We start from the raw sequence: 18,292 nt of genomic DNA on the forward strand, positions 1-18,292 counted from the left end.
TGTCAAAAAAGTCATAGTATAGCATGTCAAAAAAGTCATAGTATAGCATGTCAAAAAAGTCATAGTATAGCATGTCAAAAAAAGTCATAGTATAGCATGTCAAAAGTCATAGTATAGCATGTCAAAAAAGTCATTTTATAGCATGTCAAAAACGTAGTTCAGTTGCAATCATCATCATTATGTATTTTCCATAATATCTTGTTTGAACACATAGGCAGAATCAACATTTAATGTTTTTTATTGTAGAAATGCAGATTCAACAACAAAAGCAATTAAATCAAATATTCAAAAATGCCATCAATGACTTTAAAAACATTAATTTAAAACATTTATTTGTTAAACATTCAAATATTTAAAATAAATTACAAAAATGTAATGTTCTTTTGCATTGGCAAAAATATAATTTGACTCCAAGTGTATACAACAAATATACAAGACTAGATAAGGAGGCAGACCAAAAAGAAAAGCAAATTTGATCAGATGTACAACACAGCACAAAAACACTGATGTTTATGATGAAGTTGGTATAGGTACTAGCTACTGCTAGCTGTCATTGATGACTAGTACTTTTGCTTGAGCTCCATCATGGATAAGGACTTTTCAGGCTTTTTTGACCTGTACTTATAGGCCAATAGGATGGTGGCCACCAAGAGGACCACACCAAGGACCAACAGGACCCACTGGCCAGCTTTGGCAGCTGCGCCGTCCACATTCATACCCAGGAAGTCCACTTTACTAGCCTTAGCATTACCTGCAGGACAAAAATAAGAAGTTAGTTTTGACTGTTCGTCACCCACTCACAAACTCACTCATTCACATTTAACGTATTTAAAAAGCTACAGTTCTCCACAAGGAGGTACTATTCAGTCATTTTCAGACTTAGTTATATATAGACCTACTTGTGGCATCTAATGGGCAGAAAAGTAAGAGCAAGAGCAGTTCCAGGTTAAATGCAAGAATCCTGTAGTTAAATTCAACAGCTTTTGAAAGATAAATAAATAAAAAATAAATAAACATCATGGTATAGAATGTCAAACAAATGTCTTTAAAAAGTCACAGTATGTTATATCATTATAAAATGTCATATAAAATGACATAATATGGTGTGTCATAGAAAAAGGCATGAAAATAGCATGTCAAATATTCTGTGAAAGTATAATAGTATGTATGGCAAAAAAACTTAAAAAGTCATCGTATAGTATGCTATTGAAAAGTCTGTCATAAAGAACTCAGGAGAAGTCATAGTATTGTATTCCGTTATTATTTAAAATAGTGTGTCAAAACATGAATTCTATAGAAAATGTATCATGCATCATAAATGTCCATCTATAGTCTGCCAGTGGCGGGCCGTCAGGGCCTGCAAAGCCTTCTCTGCTGGCCTAAACAGAATCACAAAGTTATAGCTGTTTTATAATTTTTCTTAAATACACTACATGTATTATAATTTATAAAATAATTTTTCCCATTGTCTTATTTTCTCGTTGCACAGCTCCTGTCTTCCTCAGTTGCTCTGCTTCCAGTGCAGCTTGTTTTAAGTAGAAATCCGAAATCCGAAATCCGAGTTCACCTCAGTGACTCTAGGTAAGAAGAGAGGCCCGAGGCCTGCAGAGTCTTAAGTGAATCCCTTTGCAGTTTAAGTGAATGGGGACGTTATTGTTGATTGTCATAGTGTTCAACCAATCAGATCTTTAGTTTGACATGTTGGCCGTATTCTTTGACGTGCCAGAGCCTGCTAGCTGGCCTACGAATAAATCCGTCAGCAACAAGAACTATGGAGTCGTGCTGGGAGAGTTACTACTCTGTTAATTTGTCTATCGTGTCGTTTTCATGATATGGGTAATATTGTTCCCTCTGATATGAATAATATTTGCACTCAGTGTATTTGTAGGTGTTGAGCTTCATTTTTACGAGCCCAGGAATAAAATGCACGGCCCACCACTGTAGTATGCCATAAAAAGGTGTTGTAAAAAAATGTCCAAAAACATTATTGACACTGTGCCATAAAGATGTTATAAAAAAGTGTCACACTATACTATACTTCTGGACTAATACATCTACATTTGGAGCTTTAAAACCTAAAAGCTGAAAAAAAGCAGCTAAAAACAGGAAAAGTATGCTGTAATACGACTGGCAAAAGTAGAAAAATGACAAAGATGTTACTCTTCCTCGATGGCGCTCATCAAAATGTTGATATCCTTAAACTGCTGAGGCTACTTAGTATTAATGACTCTGTTGTTGTTGACACTGTTACAAATAACCTTCAAGTTATTGAAGCCAGCGTAACTTAAGGAAACAAAGTAATTTCATTTGACCTACTTTATATTCTTTTCACACTCGTTCATTATTCATTTTTGTATCAACATTCTTTATTTCTCTTGATCTGCGTAACAGCTGTGTTCTCTTTTTCCCCACTATCTCTTCATCTGCCTCTCTTTTACTCTGTTGCTAAGAATCTAATATGTGCACATCCTTTCAGTAGGATCTCATCAGGAAGCCAAGAGGAGCAGGAGATTGATTTCACTGTTAGCCGCAGCAGAGGAGAAAAACTAAATGAATCCCTCTGTGCAAAACCATTGTGCTTTATTTTCATGGATGGAGTTTAAAAAAAACCCATTTGGCTTGGTGATTGGAAAACATACTGAACACAAAGCGAATAGGCTTGCCTGCATGCGTGTGCTTTTGTTCATGTTTCTGAAGAAGCATCAAAAGTATGTTAAAGCAAGAATGTGTTGCACGCACTTGAAGGTTTCCAGTCGTACTCGGGCCACCCTCGAACATCATTGTTCCGGTTGTTTTCCACCTCCAGCCAGTCAATGAGAGGTTTGAAATACTGTACGAGAGGCTGGGCACTCATTTTGGGCTGGCCGGTGATCATGGTCATAGCCTCGGGCCAGGGCTTACTGAAGCCAAGCTTCATCACATCACTGCCAACGACAACACAGAGGGGGTCAGAGTGGAGGTCGGGGGGGGGGGGGGGGGGGGGGAAGGATCAGTAGCAAGAGTGTGTTCTAGAGATAATTACATATATACATACATACAGTACATGAAAAATGATTTGAATTCATTTGTTATCACTGAGTTGTTTCATGTGGCAAATGCATCTTGGGATATGATACATAAAGGTTGATTTTTAAGTGGTAAGTGGATACTAACCCGAGTAGCTTCCCGGCTTCTTCAGACTTGTAGATATCACAGGTATGTAGAGGCCCAACATGTTTGGCAGCATCACACAGAGCCTTTTGGAACTGAAACTGGATGATGAAGCTAACGAAGTACCTGATTGAAGATCATTAGACATGACATTGCTTTAATGCCAGGAAGACAGAAAAAAACACAGAACAACACAAAACAAACTGGCTCTGTCATCTCAACCCCTCATAATTAGGGATCGATTTTCCTTTCAGCCACGTGAGCAGCTGTTTATCTTATCTTTCCATCGTTCATTGGAGTGTGCTGAAGCCGTTATCAATCTATTGACCTCAATTATCAGGTGCCCTGTTTGTTTTGCCAAACAGAGAAACGTTACCTCACGTATGGCACGTTAGCAGGGATGTGGAACTTTGCACCTGGGTCGAAGTCATCCTCAGTACGGGTTACAGGTGGACACAGACCCTGGTACTTCATTCTGCAACGCAATAAAGTTTAATCTCGTTTTCATTTCAGTATATCATTTACAAATGTATTCATTTAGAACACAGATAATGCTTACTGATTAACTTTCCTTGATCAATATAATACATTTTCTAGATGATAAACATTGCACTTTGTAATTGTAAAAATGCTGGTGAACTTTACCTGAGGTTCCACCATTCTTTATTGTACTCAGTCGATGGGATGCGCCCGTCAAATACCTTCCATCGCCACTGATCCATCAGGTAACCGAAAGGTAGGAAGGCGATCTTGTCAAGCGCCATGCTCATCAGGAAGTTGATATCACTCTCTAGAGGAGGCGACGGAAACACCAAAACCATGAGCTGTGTTATAACATCACATGCCTTTACAGAACGATACAAAACTCATGGTCACTCACCATGGTTGTTCTCAACTTTGTCCAGGAGGCCGATGCTCTGCAGATGTTTGGGCGTGGACACCGACAGGGCTAACACATCGCCAATGGCCTCATGGAAGCCGGGGTTGGCTCCATCGCGGAAGGACACGGGCTGGTCTTTGTACTGCAGGAAGTACTGGATGTGGCCCATCTCATGGTGCACCGTGATCAGGTCATCCATAGTCACAACAGTGCACTGTTTGATCCTGGTGACACACACAAGGCTATCAATTTCACATCGTATTGGTTTCCATGCACCCAATGGCTGCAAAAGGAAATTTATTCATTTATCAGGGACCGTGCACAGCTTCTTAACTGTAACAGCTGTAGCTAGGTTTTGGATAACGCACACACACTTTTCTTTTGATGACGTAAAAAAAAAAGAAGTCTGAAAAAGGTTCTGACAAAAAGAAAGAACCTGAAGTCTTTTCGGTTGTAGAAGTCCCAAGCAGAGGCGTGGCACACCACCTGGCGTCCATCAGACGGCTTCTCCAGCATGGAGTTGTTCCAGAATTCTTGTGGCATTGGCAACAGACCCAGAGAGGTGAAAAATTTGTCCGATTCCTGGAACATTCTGACGGAGTTCCAGCCCTGTACAGGAAAAGAAGAGCGAATATGTGGCTGTAAGTGTGAGTAAATATAAACAGTTTTTCCAGGCAATGAGATATTTGTGAAGCGCAGTGTAAACATATAGCGCTTCTAAAAGGATCGGCGGTAACATACCCTTGAAAATATGTAAACAGTATGTCCATTAATAATGTACACTTCATGTCAGTTATGGATGTCTGCTGCTGTTATTCAGCTCAATTAAACATCTCTTTATTTATCCTCATTCTGCTTAAAACCTCCACTTTGGACTGCAGCAGAGTCTTATTTCACTGAAACAAACTGATCCTTGATCTCTGAAGTGGTGGAAGAATGCACATGTGTGTGTGTGTGTGTGTGTGTGTGTGTCTGTGTGTGTGTTCTTTGGGTGTGTCCTTGTGTATTCATGTGTGCAGGCTTGCTGTGATCGTTATGCAACAGCTGGCTCATGGGTTTACTCACCTGTGAAACCATAGCAGGAGTGGCGTCAACCTGCGTGGCATGCGGGTAAGGCATGGCCAAATCCATTATGCCAGACCACGTCTGCGCCCACATGTTGCCTGAAAGGACAGAAGACAGCTTTCCTTTACTTTTCTTCCAAGTTATGGGGCAAGTCATCCGCTGCTCTGCCGTTATTAAACCAAGTCGGATTCGTGGCGGTGAGCCAGTCCAATTCCTCACTGCGAGGAACTGTCACACACAATCTCACGCTTGACGCCTCTGAAAGCATATTGGATCGCGTCTAAATCCAAATGCATCTACAGCCAACGAGAATATCAATGGGGTACTCTTCCACACAAAAGGAGAGTTTAGGCTTGAGGAATCCTTTAAATTCCAAAGTGAAATACTGACTGAAGTGTGGTGTTGACCTGCGACCTTAGCCTCAACTCCTGAAAGCCTGAAATGATCAATGGAAAGTTTCCATGTAGACCTGAATATTGTACTTAAACACAGTGTAGCTTGATGGAAACCAGTTCCAAAACGTCCCTGTTGTTACCTACCCAGCAAATGAGCAGGAATGGGTCCATTCAGGTTGATATGCTCGGAACCATACTTTTTGTACAGAGCCCTGCGGACATAGGCATGCACATTCTGATAGAGTGGTTCCAGCTCCTTCCACAGAGCCTCCAGGTCTTCCTCGAAGGTAGGGGTTTCATACAGGGAGCGCCAGAAAGCCCCATTGTCAGAGTGGCCTACAGACAGCACCAGGGATACAAATGTTATAAGCATTACATTAGTTTCATGCAAACTATGAAAGTAAAACTGCAAAATATCCGAAATGGTGAGTTTAACAATAAAAGGGAAACTTTTTGTTGTTTATGTCGGAAAACTAATGAATTCAATCAAACAGTGAACAATAGAAAGACTTAGATGAGAGGATTATACCACTTTATTGTCTGTATAGTTGAAAGGAAGCCAATGAGCTACACTTAGCACAACGACTGGAAACAGCTTGCTCTGTCCAAAGGTAGCTAAATCTGCTCCCGGGGGTTATGTGCCAGACTATATTTAGGCCAGGACTATGTTGCAGGCAAACAGCAGAGACTCCAGGAAGGTACTGGTCCTGACCAAGAAGCAATGCTTTTTTTTTACTGATTAAATAAACATGATATAAAGATGCTGGTAGCTGGAGTTTGAACAGCCCTCACTCTGAAAAAAGAAATTCTCGAAACCGAATCTCAAGGTGGGTGTAAAATCCATACCATTGAGTTTGGCAGCTGTGTTGGCCAGTTCAACATATCTCTTGTAATCCTGGCGAAGCACTTTGCCAGCAGCATCTCTCCATCCTTTCCAAGCAAACAACAGCTCGTCATAATCCCTGGACTCTGCCATGATCTTCTGGAGATCTGAAACACCGCATTCTTTTACAACTTCAAATACAGAATACTGTCCAATGCAGCAGAGTGTTCATGTCGTTTCAGAGGTCTCATTGTTTCTTGTGAAATAATGAAGGGCATGGTCATATTTATTGCACCTATTACATTATTTCATAGTAGCTAAATGTTATTACATGCACCAGTAACTACAAATCAATAACCAATTTGATCTGGTAAGTATTAAGAAGTTACTGCATGGTTTGCCCTTATGCTATATCTTCATTATATATTATAGCATTATTATTTCTATTTCTTTGGAGTCAAACTCTTCATATTAGGATTGGTACTTCATCGTCTTACCTGGATCCAGCGGATGGCACGCCCCATTGTCTCTGCACACCTCAGCCACACTGTACTTGGTCTCCATGTTGGATAGGAGAGTGTTGTACTGAAACGGTAAAGGCATCCACCAAGCATTAGATCCCACAGAAAACATTTTTCTAACTACCTGCAAGCTCTGTTCTTTGTATTCTGAGATAGCACCATTCCTGCTCATTGCTGCCTAGTCTTTAGTTAGCTAGATAATGTTATCTACAGCCGACAGATGTCTCTCAGCATGAGTTTTCTGTCTATTATTGTCAACAAAGAACAACTTTCCCATTCAACTCAACCAATACATGTGCCTCCGGAGCAGCTCTGTCTTTAATAACCATTTGTAAAACTAAAACCGAATTCTCCACACCTCTTCCAGTTGTGCCATGGTCAGCGCAGCCCTCTCAATGTCGCTGAGTTTATTGATGATGCGTTTGACCGAGCCGTCCTGGAAGTCTGTGGTGTCGTACTGACGGGCCTTCTGGCCATACTCCAGGGTGTGGGCCGACATCTCCAGGCTCTTCTGAAGCTAGAGAGGAATGATTAAACACTCTTTAAATCAGGGGTGTCAAACATACGGCCCGCGGGCCGAATCCGGCCCGCCGTGTCATTTAATGTGGCCCGCGAATCCGCCAGCCAAAAAAAAATAAATAAAATTTATTATTTTTTTACAAAAATTTAAAGTTAGATGTGAAAATAAAAATATCCCCATGGTCGAAATTATGAGATAGAAAGTCGAAGTGATGAGATAGCATGTGTGCCGACATTAAAACTATCACAACAGGTGGACAGGAGATGCAACAACCCATAAAGAGGATTTCCAACAAGTGATCGTGCCTTTCTCAACATGCGTACTTCTCTGCACTTGTGAACTCGTGGACTTGTGAAATGTCATCATGCCATTTGCGCCGCCGGTCTCGCCGGGGGCTATTTGTGTTCATTCGCACTGGACTCGCCGGAGAGGGGGCGTGGCTTATCGCCCTGAAAGCCGTTCAACTGTCCGCCATTAACCATGGAAAAAATAACCTATTTCTGCTTAGTAGGTGTTGTGGAAGTCACAGATATCCCGGGAAACTAAACTAAATATATTAGGAGAAGTTACATTTACACCATCTTACATTTACAACCGGCCAAGAGTGAAAATGAGTTTGACACCCCTGCTTTGAATGTTCCATTTTTACATGAACTGTCAGTGGAAACAGGTGATTGATTGGGTTAAAAATGCACAGATGGGTACATGAGTAGTTAGGTACATAGATACATTCATACATGGGTTGATTAGTAAATCACTGACTCAAAACTAATTATTGTAATAATTATTGATTTAGACATTTTTATTGATGCCCTGAATATTGCAAAAAATCAACATAAGATGCAACACTTCATATGTTGTTGATGATAGATGATGCTTGAACAATGTTAGAGTGATCTCAGTCAGTCGGTCTGTCAGAGGCAGAGCGGCTCACCATTGCCTGCTTATTGTCTTTGTTGATGTCTGTGTTGTACTTCCAGGAGGCCTCGGTGTAGGCGTTCCACACCACCTCAGCTGTGCTGTTGTAATCTTTCAGAAATGTCTTTGCATCAAGCTCATCTGTGTTCTTGTCTGGGTAAACAAAAAGAGTGATAAGCTAGCTGAACTACCGTAAATAAATCCATGTAATCAAGTTTGAAAAATAGTATCACATTTCAGCTTAATTACAATGTGTGCATTGTGATTATTTATGATGTGTAAATGTCTTCACTTTCTTACAAGTTGATTTATTTAGAATAGTTCTTGTATTATATTCTGTCCCAGATAATGTGAATGCGTATCATCCTCTGTTAGTCTGCTGTACATTTCGATCAGTACTCTTACCAATATCCTCAGGGTAGCCCTCAGGGATGGGTGGGACCCAGTTAAAGTCAGGCCATCCCAATGTCTCATTCACATTTTGCTCATCCAGCCACTTAACAATGGGGTCAAAGTATTTCATCAGTGATGTGGCATCCATCCTACTGGTCCCTATAGCCTCCTGGAGCACTTCAGGCCAAGGTTTAGAAGAGCCAGACTGGAGAATTTTCCTGGACGGGGTAGAGAGAAATCGTACAACACCTTCACTGCTTCCCTAAATCCATTGTTCATGCTCTGTGTGACAAACAAGCCGAAGTCATACTTTAAAATGGCCCCGGCTTCTGCGGAGCGGTAGATGTCGCATGTGTGTAAGGGACCCGTGTGCTTGGCTGCCGCGCACAGTTTTTCGTGAAGCTGGAACTGCAGGATGAAGCTGACAAAATACCTGCGGGGGAAATTATTGCCGTCATCTCTTCGGTAAATTATATTTACAATAGCACAAACAAAAAGTCAAAAAAGACAGAAATCATAACGAGACATATTACCTGCTTTTTGGTCAAATCTGTCATACTTCGATAAGCTAAAAAAAGACCCCTATAGGTTTTGATGATAAGAATGCTGTAAGCATGTGTTTCTGCTACAACACAAAAATGTGTTTTTCTGTTTAAGTGGGTGTTTGACAACCTGTCAGTGGCCACATTGTTAACAAAAATCTGCTCGGGTCAGAAGCTTTGCTTTTAGAAGCTTCCTGCTATTGTAAGGCTATTGTGTCGTTTAAAACCACTCAAGTGCCAGTCATTTGAGTCCACATTACAGCAAACAATACCTTAATTCCCCAATCACCAGCTATTCCTGCATGTTCATTCACTTTCCATATTTCACATATTTCCCTGGTCCCCTCATGCTGTTGAGCAGGCACGTACACAAATACACTCACACGCTCAACATGTGCACTAAACAGGCTCCATTTTATGGTTTTTAAATCTTTAAGTCTGTATGAGTTCAGCTAATCACACAGCTAGAAAAACACTGAATACATGTCCAGAAAATATCCATAGCCCAAGCTGATTGTGTGCATTTCTTGCGTGTAAACTGTTACATATAGTGGGGTGGCTGGAAGAGGAGGATACCTGATGTATGGTGTGTTTCCAGGGATGTGGTATTTGGCCCCAGGATCAAAGTGCTCCTCTGTACGTCTGGTGGGTGGGCAGATGCCTTGATATTTTGTCCTTGAAAATGAAATAAGAGATAGATGTAACTAAGAAATGATGTTGTTACTAAGGAGCAGCTCTATAATTATTCTGTTGCGGCTTGGATTTGCTCAGTCTCAGCAGGTGCAAAGTGTATATGGAATATCAGCCATAAACTGACATTACATTAATGCAGCTATAACCATTTTTTCATGATTTAATAATGACTTATTATTCATGTGACAATATGAAAGACGTTGCTGATGAACTTACAGAGAATTGTCACCTGAACCTGCTTTACAGAGCTTTATAGTGTGTTTGGAGGCTAATTGTTTAGCCCGTCAGGCTACGGCTTTATTGTTTTGGTTCACTCTGACAGCTCTCATGCAGCAGGGAGCTGTTTTCTGGGACGTAGCTGTCAAAACTGTACACAAAAAAACTATACTAAGCACCAAACAGCAGGCAGAAAAGTTAACGACCAGATGGAGAATATTGTGGAGCATTTAGTCTCTTCAGCTCCGTCTCATGGGCGTAACTGCAAATTGAGGAGTTTATTTAGGCCTCAAGTCTATTTTTTTGAAAATATGCAAGTAAACGTGAGGTTAATGCCCATTAAAATGGCACCGAATGTCAGTGTATCTGGCCGCAGAGCGGTGGCTGGGGATCGGCGATGCACTCAGCTGAGTTATCACTCGTGGCCTCTATCAGCCAGGGGGCGGTTAAGAGTAGTGAGTGAAGAGTCAGCACGCAGTCAGTGGCATTAGAAAACAGGCAATAGAAGGCGTTTTGAAAAAGTGTGAGTCACTGCAGCCACACTTACTCACGGACACGCATGAGCGATCAAATGATTTTGCTGATAAGAAGGTGGACTTTCATTCATCGGATGGACTCAAACCTGACTCTGAATGAATGATAATGACAGTTGTTTGTTTACTCATCCAGAAGTGTATGCATAATTGTTTGCCAACAGGTTCACCATGTCAACTTAAAAGGCGATGATCTGTCAATAAGTTGTTTCTGCTTCTCATCATATCTGAAGTTTCAAACAACCGACTTTATCTAACAGGTTAGCATAGCTTAGCATAAAGACCAGTAAAAAAACTAGCAAGAGCTTCATATTTACTATAAAGACATGAGGGTGTTGTCAATTTTCTCATCTGATTCTCAGCAAGAAAGTGAATAATCACACTTTCCAAAAAATAAAGCCATTCTCTTTACATGGAATATGTTGTCAGTGTGTTAAGCCTGTGCATAAAAGTCTACCTGAGGTGCCACCAGTCAGCGTTGTACCGCTCTGGTGGTGTGTTTCCATTGAACACACCCCATCTCCACTGGTCGATAAGGTAGCCAAAGGGAAGGAAGGCTATCTTCTCCAGGGCCATCTTCAACAGGTAGTTGGTATCCGTTTCTGGAGAAAGACAATGCAGAAACACATTCTTGAAACATTTGCTGACAAAGAGAGATATTTAAGAATTCATGTTGGGAATTCAGCCACATCTGTTCTACGGGAGGGTATTTCAGTGGCTTGGATTTTATTTGATTCCGTCTCTTTACCAGGGTCAGAGGTCACATTTTCCAGAAGGTTAATGGTTTGTAGATGTTTGGTTGTGGAAACGGAGAGAGACAAAACATCGCCAATAGCCTCGTGAAAACCAGGGTTGGCTCCGCGACGGTAGCCCACAGGCTGGTCCTTGTACTGCAGGTAATATTGGACGTGCCCCATCTCATGGTGTACGGTAAAGAGCTGCTCCATCGTTACTGTGGTGCACTGCTTGATCCTAGGAGAGTGAAATTACTTTGTATTATCAACAAAATGGGCAATGACTTTCATAATGTAAAGACATAGTGGAGTAATGTCTACCACAGCAAAGAATGAAATCACTCCCCTTCTGTTTGTGTTGTAAGCTGAGCTTCTCCTGGCTTTCTTGACATATACCGGGACAGCCACGTGTGCCTTTTAGTGCATGTTAATGCATGTGAAGGAGCCCCACGCACACCGCTCTTCACTGCCCTCATAAGTTGTGGCGTCCACCCTCCCGCTTCACCTCAAGTAACCACTGTTAGCTCTTGTCAGCACCGTTTCCGTCGTGTAACCACAACTCACAAAATAGTTCACTCATAACTTCATTAGTTCATTTTACCTGAAGTCTTTGCGGTTGTAAAAGTCCCAGGCAGACGCATGGCACACCACCTCGCGACCATCAGGCTTCACCAGCATGGATCCGTCCCAGAACTCCTCAGGCATCTCCTCTAAATTCAGAGACGTGAAGAACTCCTCGGCCACACGAAACATGTGCGTGGCGTTATAGCCCTGTGGAGAGGAAACAAGTCTCAATTCAGCTCAATGCTATCTGACGAAAAAGCAGATTCAGATTTATGAGCTTCGTCATTTGAGGTAACTGTCTGCAAGACCAACAGGATGCTTATTTTACACAATCCATTCCAGTGGCACAGAATCCTTCCCCCATACTCACTTGTTTGAGCATTTCATCAGTCACATCCAAGTTGGGTTTATCAGGAAATGGGATCATCATACCATAAATATTGTTCCAGGTCTGGGCCCACATATTTCCTGAGGGTGAGGAAGAAAACACACTTTAGCAATAATTCTGACTTGTTATGAGATACTCCGCTCAGGGTCAGAAACACCTCATTCACAGTCATGTGATGAGCACCCCAAATGACTTGCCGGGTTTTGTCTGCATCTTAATACAGTAATGTGTGGTCACATCTTTTGATGACTTTCCATGCTTTTATTAAACAATGACTCCTCGTGTTTGGGAATGCATGCCAATTATTGGAGCAGTGACAAAATATGTGGTTGAAGCCCTACACCCGATCCATAAAGATCCACATTTAGTGTTCCTTAAAAATGACATATTGGTCCCCTAGCTGCTACAAAATAATGCCCTGATGAAAAACAAAAAACATGTTTGCTGTCCTCTGTGTATGGAAACATGCATCCATTGTGCACACAAGGCTTTTACTTCACACAACAATTTGGATGCAACTGTCCAACTTTACATTGGGCATGAATAAATCCATTACACCTGTGACCCAGCACATATTCATGGCTCTCATCAGCAGATAGCATATGTTAGCAACATAACAATGTTCAGTTGTACCGAGCAGATGGGCAGGGATGGGTCCTTTAAGGTTGATGTACTTGGGACCGTACTGGTTGTAGAGCTTGCGGCGCACAAAGGCATGCAGGTTCTGGTAGAGCGGTTCAATGGTCCTATAGAGTTCCTCTATATCATGCTCAAAGGTCGTAGACTCATACCAAGAGCGCCAGTCGGCTCCAGTGTCATCAAACCCTAAACAGGACAGAATGGTAACGTCATTTCTACTCCTTTACTCTCCTTGTTCCATCGTTATGTCAGTCCCATTCAATTTATTACTTATTTGTAGCGTTACGAGTGCTCTCAATAACAATGACAATGTCAAAAAGTGAAGAGTTCTCACCATCAGCTTGAGAAGCATTGTTGCTGAGCTCCACAAACTTGGGGTAGTACTCCCTGAGAGGTACACCTGATTCATTGTGCCAGGCCTCCCACACGTACAGCAGCCTCTTGTAGCTCCTTGAGGTGGCCATTATGTCTGTGAGATCTGCAAAATTAAAAAAAATTAAATTCCAACCTTAAGTCATGAAGAAAATGATGGAAATGTAAAGGGACGCTGACCTTATCTGGTGCACAGACAAACATTTATAATTCAAAAGCGAAAGGTGAAATTTCTTTCCCAAAACAGTGAAGATGTATCGGCATTTGAATTACTTCATGCTCCCTCAGCAGGAAAAGGCCAGAACAGACGCATTAACCAAGAGATTAGCTTTGAGTTTTGACAACTCCGTGATATTTTGAACGTGATGCAAAACAACATTTATCTTTAAAATTCCAGAAATAGGAAATGAAGGGGAAGAAAAAGGGAAAAAGTTGAAGAACACAAGGTGGTTGAAATGGTGGAAAAAGGTGATTGCTGACAGTCTGTTTGTTATTGTAATGACTCCATGTGTTTTGTAACGGGATGCACCACATCCTTTGAATAACCCTGTTCCACCTTAGTATGTTTCCAAGATTAAGACACCAGTAATACCACAGTTGTAAATTGGCATCTTTAGGTTTACGAGTAATAGTTTTCAGAAGAAGTAATGTTTGTGTTGTACTGTGTGTGTTGACAAGCATTTCTCACAATTACTATTGGCAGCTAAAACATCGAGCCATTGTTCACAATACATGCCGGCAGCTTTAAAAGCCGCCAACATGATGTTTCTACAGCATTCAATCAACAATAATGGGCACATCCATAACACTTCCTTTGGAGACCTCTCTGAAGTACTTTTGCCCATCCTGTTACTTTTCCAAGAGCAGATAAGATCTAAACCACTTAAAACTGTTTTTTCGTCTTCAGACTTCCCCTCCTTATTGTTGTGACTTTCAAATAACTCCAAAGCATCTGAATCATATAATTCATGCATTTTAAGCTTTTATTCTATATTTACTTACGTGGTTCCAGGCTCCAGCTTATGTTCGGTGCTGGATGCACCTTGGCCGTTGAATAAATATTGTCCATTTTGCTGAGAATTGTGTTGTACTGGAGACAAGAAAAAGAGTTTTGATGTTAGTCAAACAAGTTCAGCATTAATACAGCGATAAAAAAAAGAATTAGAAGGACAAATGTCTAATGTCTAATGTCTAAACAAACCTCCTCTCTTTCTTTCTGGGGCAGGTTGGCAACTCCCAGTATCTTGATCTTCTTCATCAGATTCCCGTCTGAAGTCGTTAGAGACTCCAGAACGCCATTACTGAAGACCTGCTTGGCCTTCAGCCCCCACGCTGAGGAGAAGGCCTGCTCTTCAAGGGCTGCATTTACCTAAAGACGAGAGGAAGTTAATGATCAGAACATGTTGATTACTCAGACTCAACAATCGAAAACGTAAAGCCGGGCCAAGAAGGCCTAATGAACATGTAGCATCAGTCATTTAGTTTCTTCACTTCTAGAAGCATTTTTTATGACCAAGCAAGGGTTGTTTTTGATATTTTCCTGTGTAGTCGTACTTTTTGCAACATTGACGCGTCTCAGGAGTAGAAAGTGGGCAGCAATGAGAGCACGTTCGGACATAAGCGACACCTTTGTTGAGCGGTGTGGGAGGAACCACCTGCACCTGGAGGAGGACATGAAGAGAACTAAGATACATTCACACATTTGATGATTTACGGATACTAAAGAACAGGGAACATCAAAAATGATTGATTCTACATTTTGAGAAAGCAGTTTCTTTGTATCTTTCAAGATTGAATGGATTGTCATATTATTGGCACTTAATGGATGAATCCCATGGAGCTCTGTGATCCCCAGACTTGCAATTGATGTTATTTGATGCAGGCATTAAGTGACCCCCTGACTTTTAATCTCACTCCATCATCGGTCAAAATTGAAATTAGTCCAATACTTTGGTTTACCTATCGCTAACAGATTTGATAGGTTGATGGCCAATAGCTGCTGGCATGGCGGCCCACTTTTCTAACTCCTTTACCAGCTGCAACATATCGGCATCTGTGCCTTCATGTGTTCCTTGGCAGCTGTACCAACACATCTCTCCTCTGGGCTCAATAGAGTGCTCTGTCTATTGGGAGCCAGGACAGAACAGCATAACAAACCTAGCTCAAGGATCATATTTTTGAAAAATGTCTTTGTCATTGCTCAAGTATATGGCCTCACTGAATGTCACAATTTCTTTTCTTTATGGCACTCTGGAAGGCCGTGGACGTCGGCGTTGCCATTATGTAATGACGGTGCTGGTAGAATGAAAGGAGTCAAGGCTGCTGTGGAACATTGCATGGATAGCATGTGTGTGTGTGTGTGTCACATTGATTTGCTCCTATTGAAAATGATGAACTACTGCTGTATTGTTACAGCACTATGCTGCACCTGAGACATCGTGTTTGCCGAAGAAAAATATGTTCCTTACTGGGTCGCAACCTTATACTGTGTGTGCATGTATTTCCGATTTTCACAAGTGTGACTACACGCTAGCTCAATTTACAGTGTGCTTTCTTAACTTTGAGGCAACCACATCCTGATATCACTGACCAAACAGCAGCTTCATTCCTGTGATGTTTTCATGGAAGCCTTTCTTATCTGTCTTTCTCACAGCCTGCACTGAAACAACAGGCTGCACGAGGGAAAACTGGTGACAGTGAGTTGAAGTATTAACTCCGACCTTTGTGCTCCTCCTCTTAAGCGCTGTCTTCTACTCAAACGTGGTTTCCACCCTGCCTACACCCATCCATCCACCCAGATAATCATTCTCAACCGAAGAAACACAATAAAGATACTAGAAGGCTGAAATGGCTTCTTTTTTTTGCTGATTTTGTTTCCCTCAAAGTCTTTTTGTTTTACAAGCTGGAATGAGTAAGCGGTTTATTTAACAGTACTTCATACTCATTCACCTGGTTGTGGTCAAAGCATAACTAGACTTGAATGCAGCACTTCTGTGAGAGTTCATTTCCAAAATGAAAACGCATGCACTTTGGTTGTTAGCTTTGAGAGGTAAGTATTTGTATTAAGTTAAAGAGTTATTAGAAGGTATTTGTGCCTGAAATACCTGAATTCTTAGAAAGAAAACGATTTTGCTTGGACAACGAAATGCTTCCAACAGGAAATTACAGCATTTCAAAACAGAACTCTTCACTTGAAGGTATAGTTCTCAAACATCAAATTCAAATCACATTAAAAAAAAAGCCGGCAGTATGCAGTGAAATGAACCTCAGGTCTGATTGAGATACTTGAAGGCAGCTGGTATTCTGGGGTTCAAAGGACCTCAGTCATTGATATCCACTCTCATCAGTTCATATTCAGCATGATTAGAAGCTTGTGAACTGATCCTCATTCTGTTTGATCTTCCACACATCTAACATGTGCCTTATTTGCACCCAGACCAAATCACTCTCACCTCTGAAGCCCAGGAGGAAGTGTGTGTGTGTGTGTGTGTGTACACTTGTTGTAATTTAATATGCCTTTATTAAAATAATTTCTATTCAACGTAATAGATTTACAAGGCAGCGTAAGAGAAATGGCAACACCAGAACATCTCTCTCTCAGGCTTAACTGCCATGCGCTCCCTTTGCTGGCAGTTTAGATGGAGCTCAGTGCTCTGATCCACTTTGATCCCATCTCACAACTCTCCGTGCTCTTGCATTGCAACTACAATCCTGCTCATCTTTCACCTTGCATGGCAGACACATTCTAGAGAGCAGAACACATTCTGCAGCCTTGACATTGGTGTGGTGGGAGCTGCACCTACACCTGTGAAATCCTGTTGTGACAGCTGTCCAAACACACTGCAACGTATTTTAATGGCTGCAAATATTGCCACTTTGGACTATAAAGGACTATTGGTGTGTAAAACTGCATCTAGTGGCAGGTGCATTCATCTGGAGAAACTGTACTTCGCAGAAAATATCATAAAACAGACAGTTAAGCAAATGATCGTCAACATTACGCAAGTAAGAAATGTATTCACAACTTGAAGACGTTTGCACCACAGGCATTGAGATCCGTTTTATATTTCCAGTAACACACAAGCTGAGTTGGCTGCGTTGGGAGGAAACTGAGCATGTCATTCTGGAGAGAGAAGAATAGGGGTAGTATCCAAATGATGCAGGGCTCCGTTCCACGGAAACCCCTTGACCATGCATGAATTAATGGTGATGAGGTGCCAGTGCTGGCTTGAACTGATCTAAACGGGCCAATTTTATACCAGCGTGAGAGAAAGGTCCAGCTAACATGTCACCCTCTAAGCTCAACACTCCAGGAGTTGTCCTACCTGAAGCTTGGAGTTGTGGTCCGTGATGTTGGTGTTGTAGTTCCAGTTGGCAGAGACGCTGTAGAATAACACCTCCTCGGCAGTGCTGTTGTAGTCGCTTAGGAACCTCAGTGCATCATCTGTGTTGTCCAGATATTCTCCTGGCTCCCAGCTTGCTGGCAGAGCCTCAGAGTGTCCCAAGACTGGCAGCAGCAGCAGCACTGACCACAGAAACCCATCCACGCCATTACCCATGGCTAGCCTCCACCAAAGGAAGAGTGGAGGAGAAAAACTGTAAAGTGAAAGAGTTGGAAGGTAGAGCTAAAAATACACTCGCTCCAGTGAATTGAGAGTACACCTTCTCCCTGGAACTGTTGTCTCATCTACTCCCTCACTGCTCCCTTCGCAGCACCCCAGCCTGTCTGCTGGTGAAATGCACAGAAGCCAAAGAGAGCTTCTTTTTAAGTGTCAGTTTAACCCAGCCCACACTTCTCTGCAGCCTTCCCTCTTACCTCTTTACACCACTGGACACATTTCCCACCCCCCTGCCTGCCTGCCTGTAGAGTGGCGGATCCTGAATAACCAGTTGCTGCTGGAGTATCTGGGAGGGACCCCACATGCTTTGATCTCAGCTCCCTCCGA

The 18,292-nt window shown here is 41.9% G+C and overlaps 1 protein-coding gene across 1 annotated transcript; it reads right to left on the reverse strand.

The window, feature by feature from the left end:
- Positions 1 to 220: 220 nt before the first annotated feature.
- ace (angiotensin I converting enzyme (peptidyl-dipeptidase A) 1) lies at positions 221 to 18,010 on the reverse strand. The gene is made up of 25 exons (XM_079293929.1): positions 17,672 to 18,010; positions 14,548 to 14,715; positions 14,349 to 14,436; positions 13,309 to 13,452; positions 12,969 to 13,160; positions 12,318 to 12,415; positions 11,985 to 12,154; positions 11,398 to 11,621; positions 11,107 to 11,251; positions 9,784 to 9,882; positions 8,976 to 9,098; positions 8,678 to 8,883; positions 8,289 to 8,425; positions 7,193 to 7,351; positions 6,811 to 6,898; positions 6,337 to 6,480; positions 5,635 to 5,826; positions 5,096 to 5,193; positions 4,467 to 4,639; positions 4,031 to 4,254; positions 3,796 to 3,940; positions 3,527 to 3,625; positions 3,154 to 3,276; positions 2,740 to 2,924; positions 221 to 751 (listed from the first exon to the last, which is right to left on the reverse strand). Exons 1-25 carry the CDS (start codon positions 17,903 to 17,905, stop codon positions 561 to 563), a joined length of 3,849 nt encoding a protein of 1,282 aa, XP_079150055.1. The 5' UTR covers positions 17,906 to 18,010; the 3' UTR covers positions 221 to 560.
- Between the last annotated feature and the right edge of the window lie 282 nt (positions 18,011 to 18,292).

This window comes from Melanostigma gelatinosum (assembly GCF_949748355.1).
Source record: "Melanostigma gelatinosum genome assembly, chromosome: 21".
Taxonomy (NCBI): Eukaryota; Metazoa; Chordata; class Actinopteri; order Perciformes; family Zoarcidae; genus Melanostigma; species Melanostigma gelatinosum.

What these genes read in the sequence shown, in the direction of transcription:
- ace (XM_079293929.1), bottom strand. Translation starts at nt 17,905, where the DNA reads ATGGGTAATGGCGTGGATGGGTTTCTGTGGTCAGTGCTGCTGCTGCTG. An exon ending in ACCACAACTCCAAGCTTCAG is followed by an intron (nt 14,716 to 17,671) that starts GTAGGACAACTC and finishes TCTCGTCTTTAG; the next exon opens with GTAAATGCAGCCCTTGAAGA. An exon ending in GAAGCCGGGGCCATTTTAAA is followed by an intron (nt 8,884 to 8,975) that starts GTATGACTTCGG and finishes TACCCCGTCCAG; the next exon opens with GAAAATTCTCCAGTCTGGCT.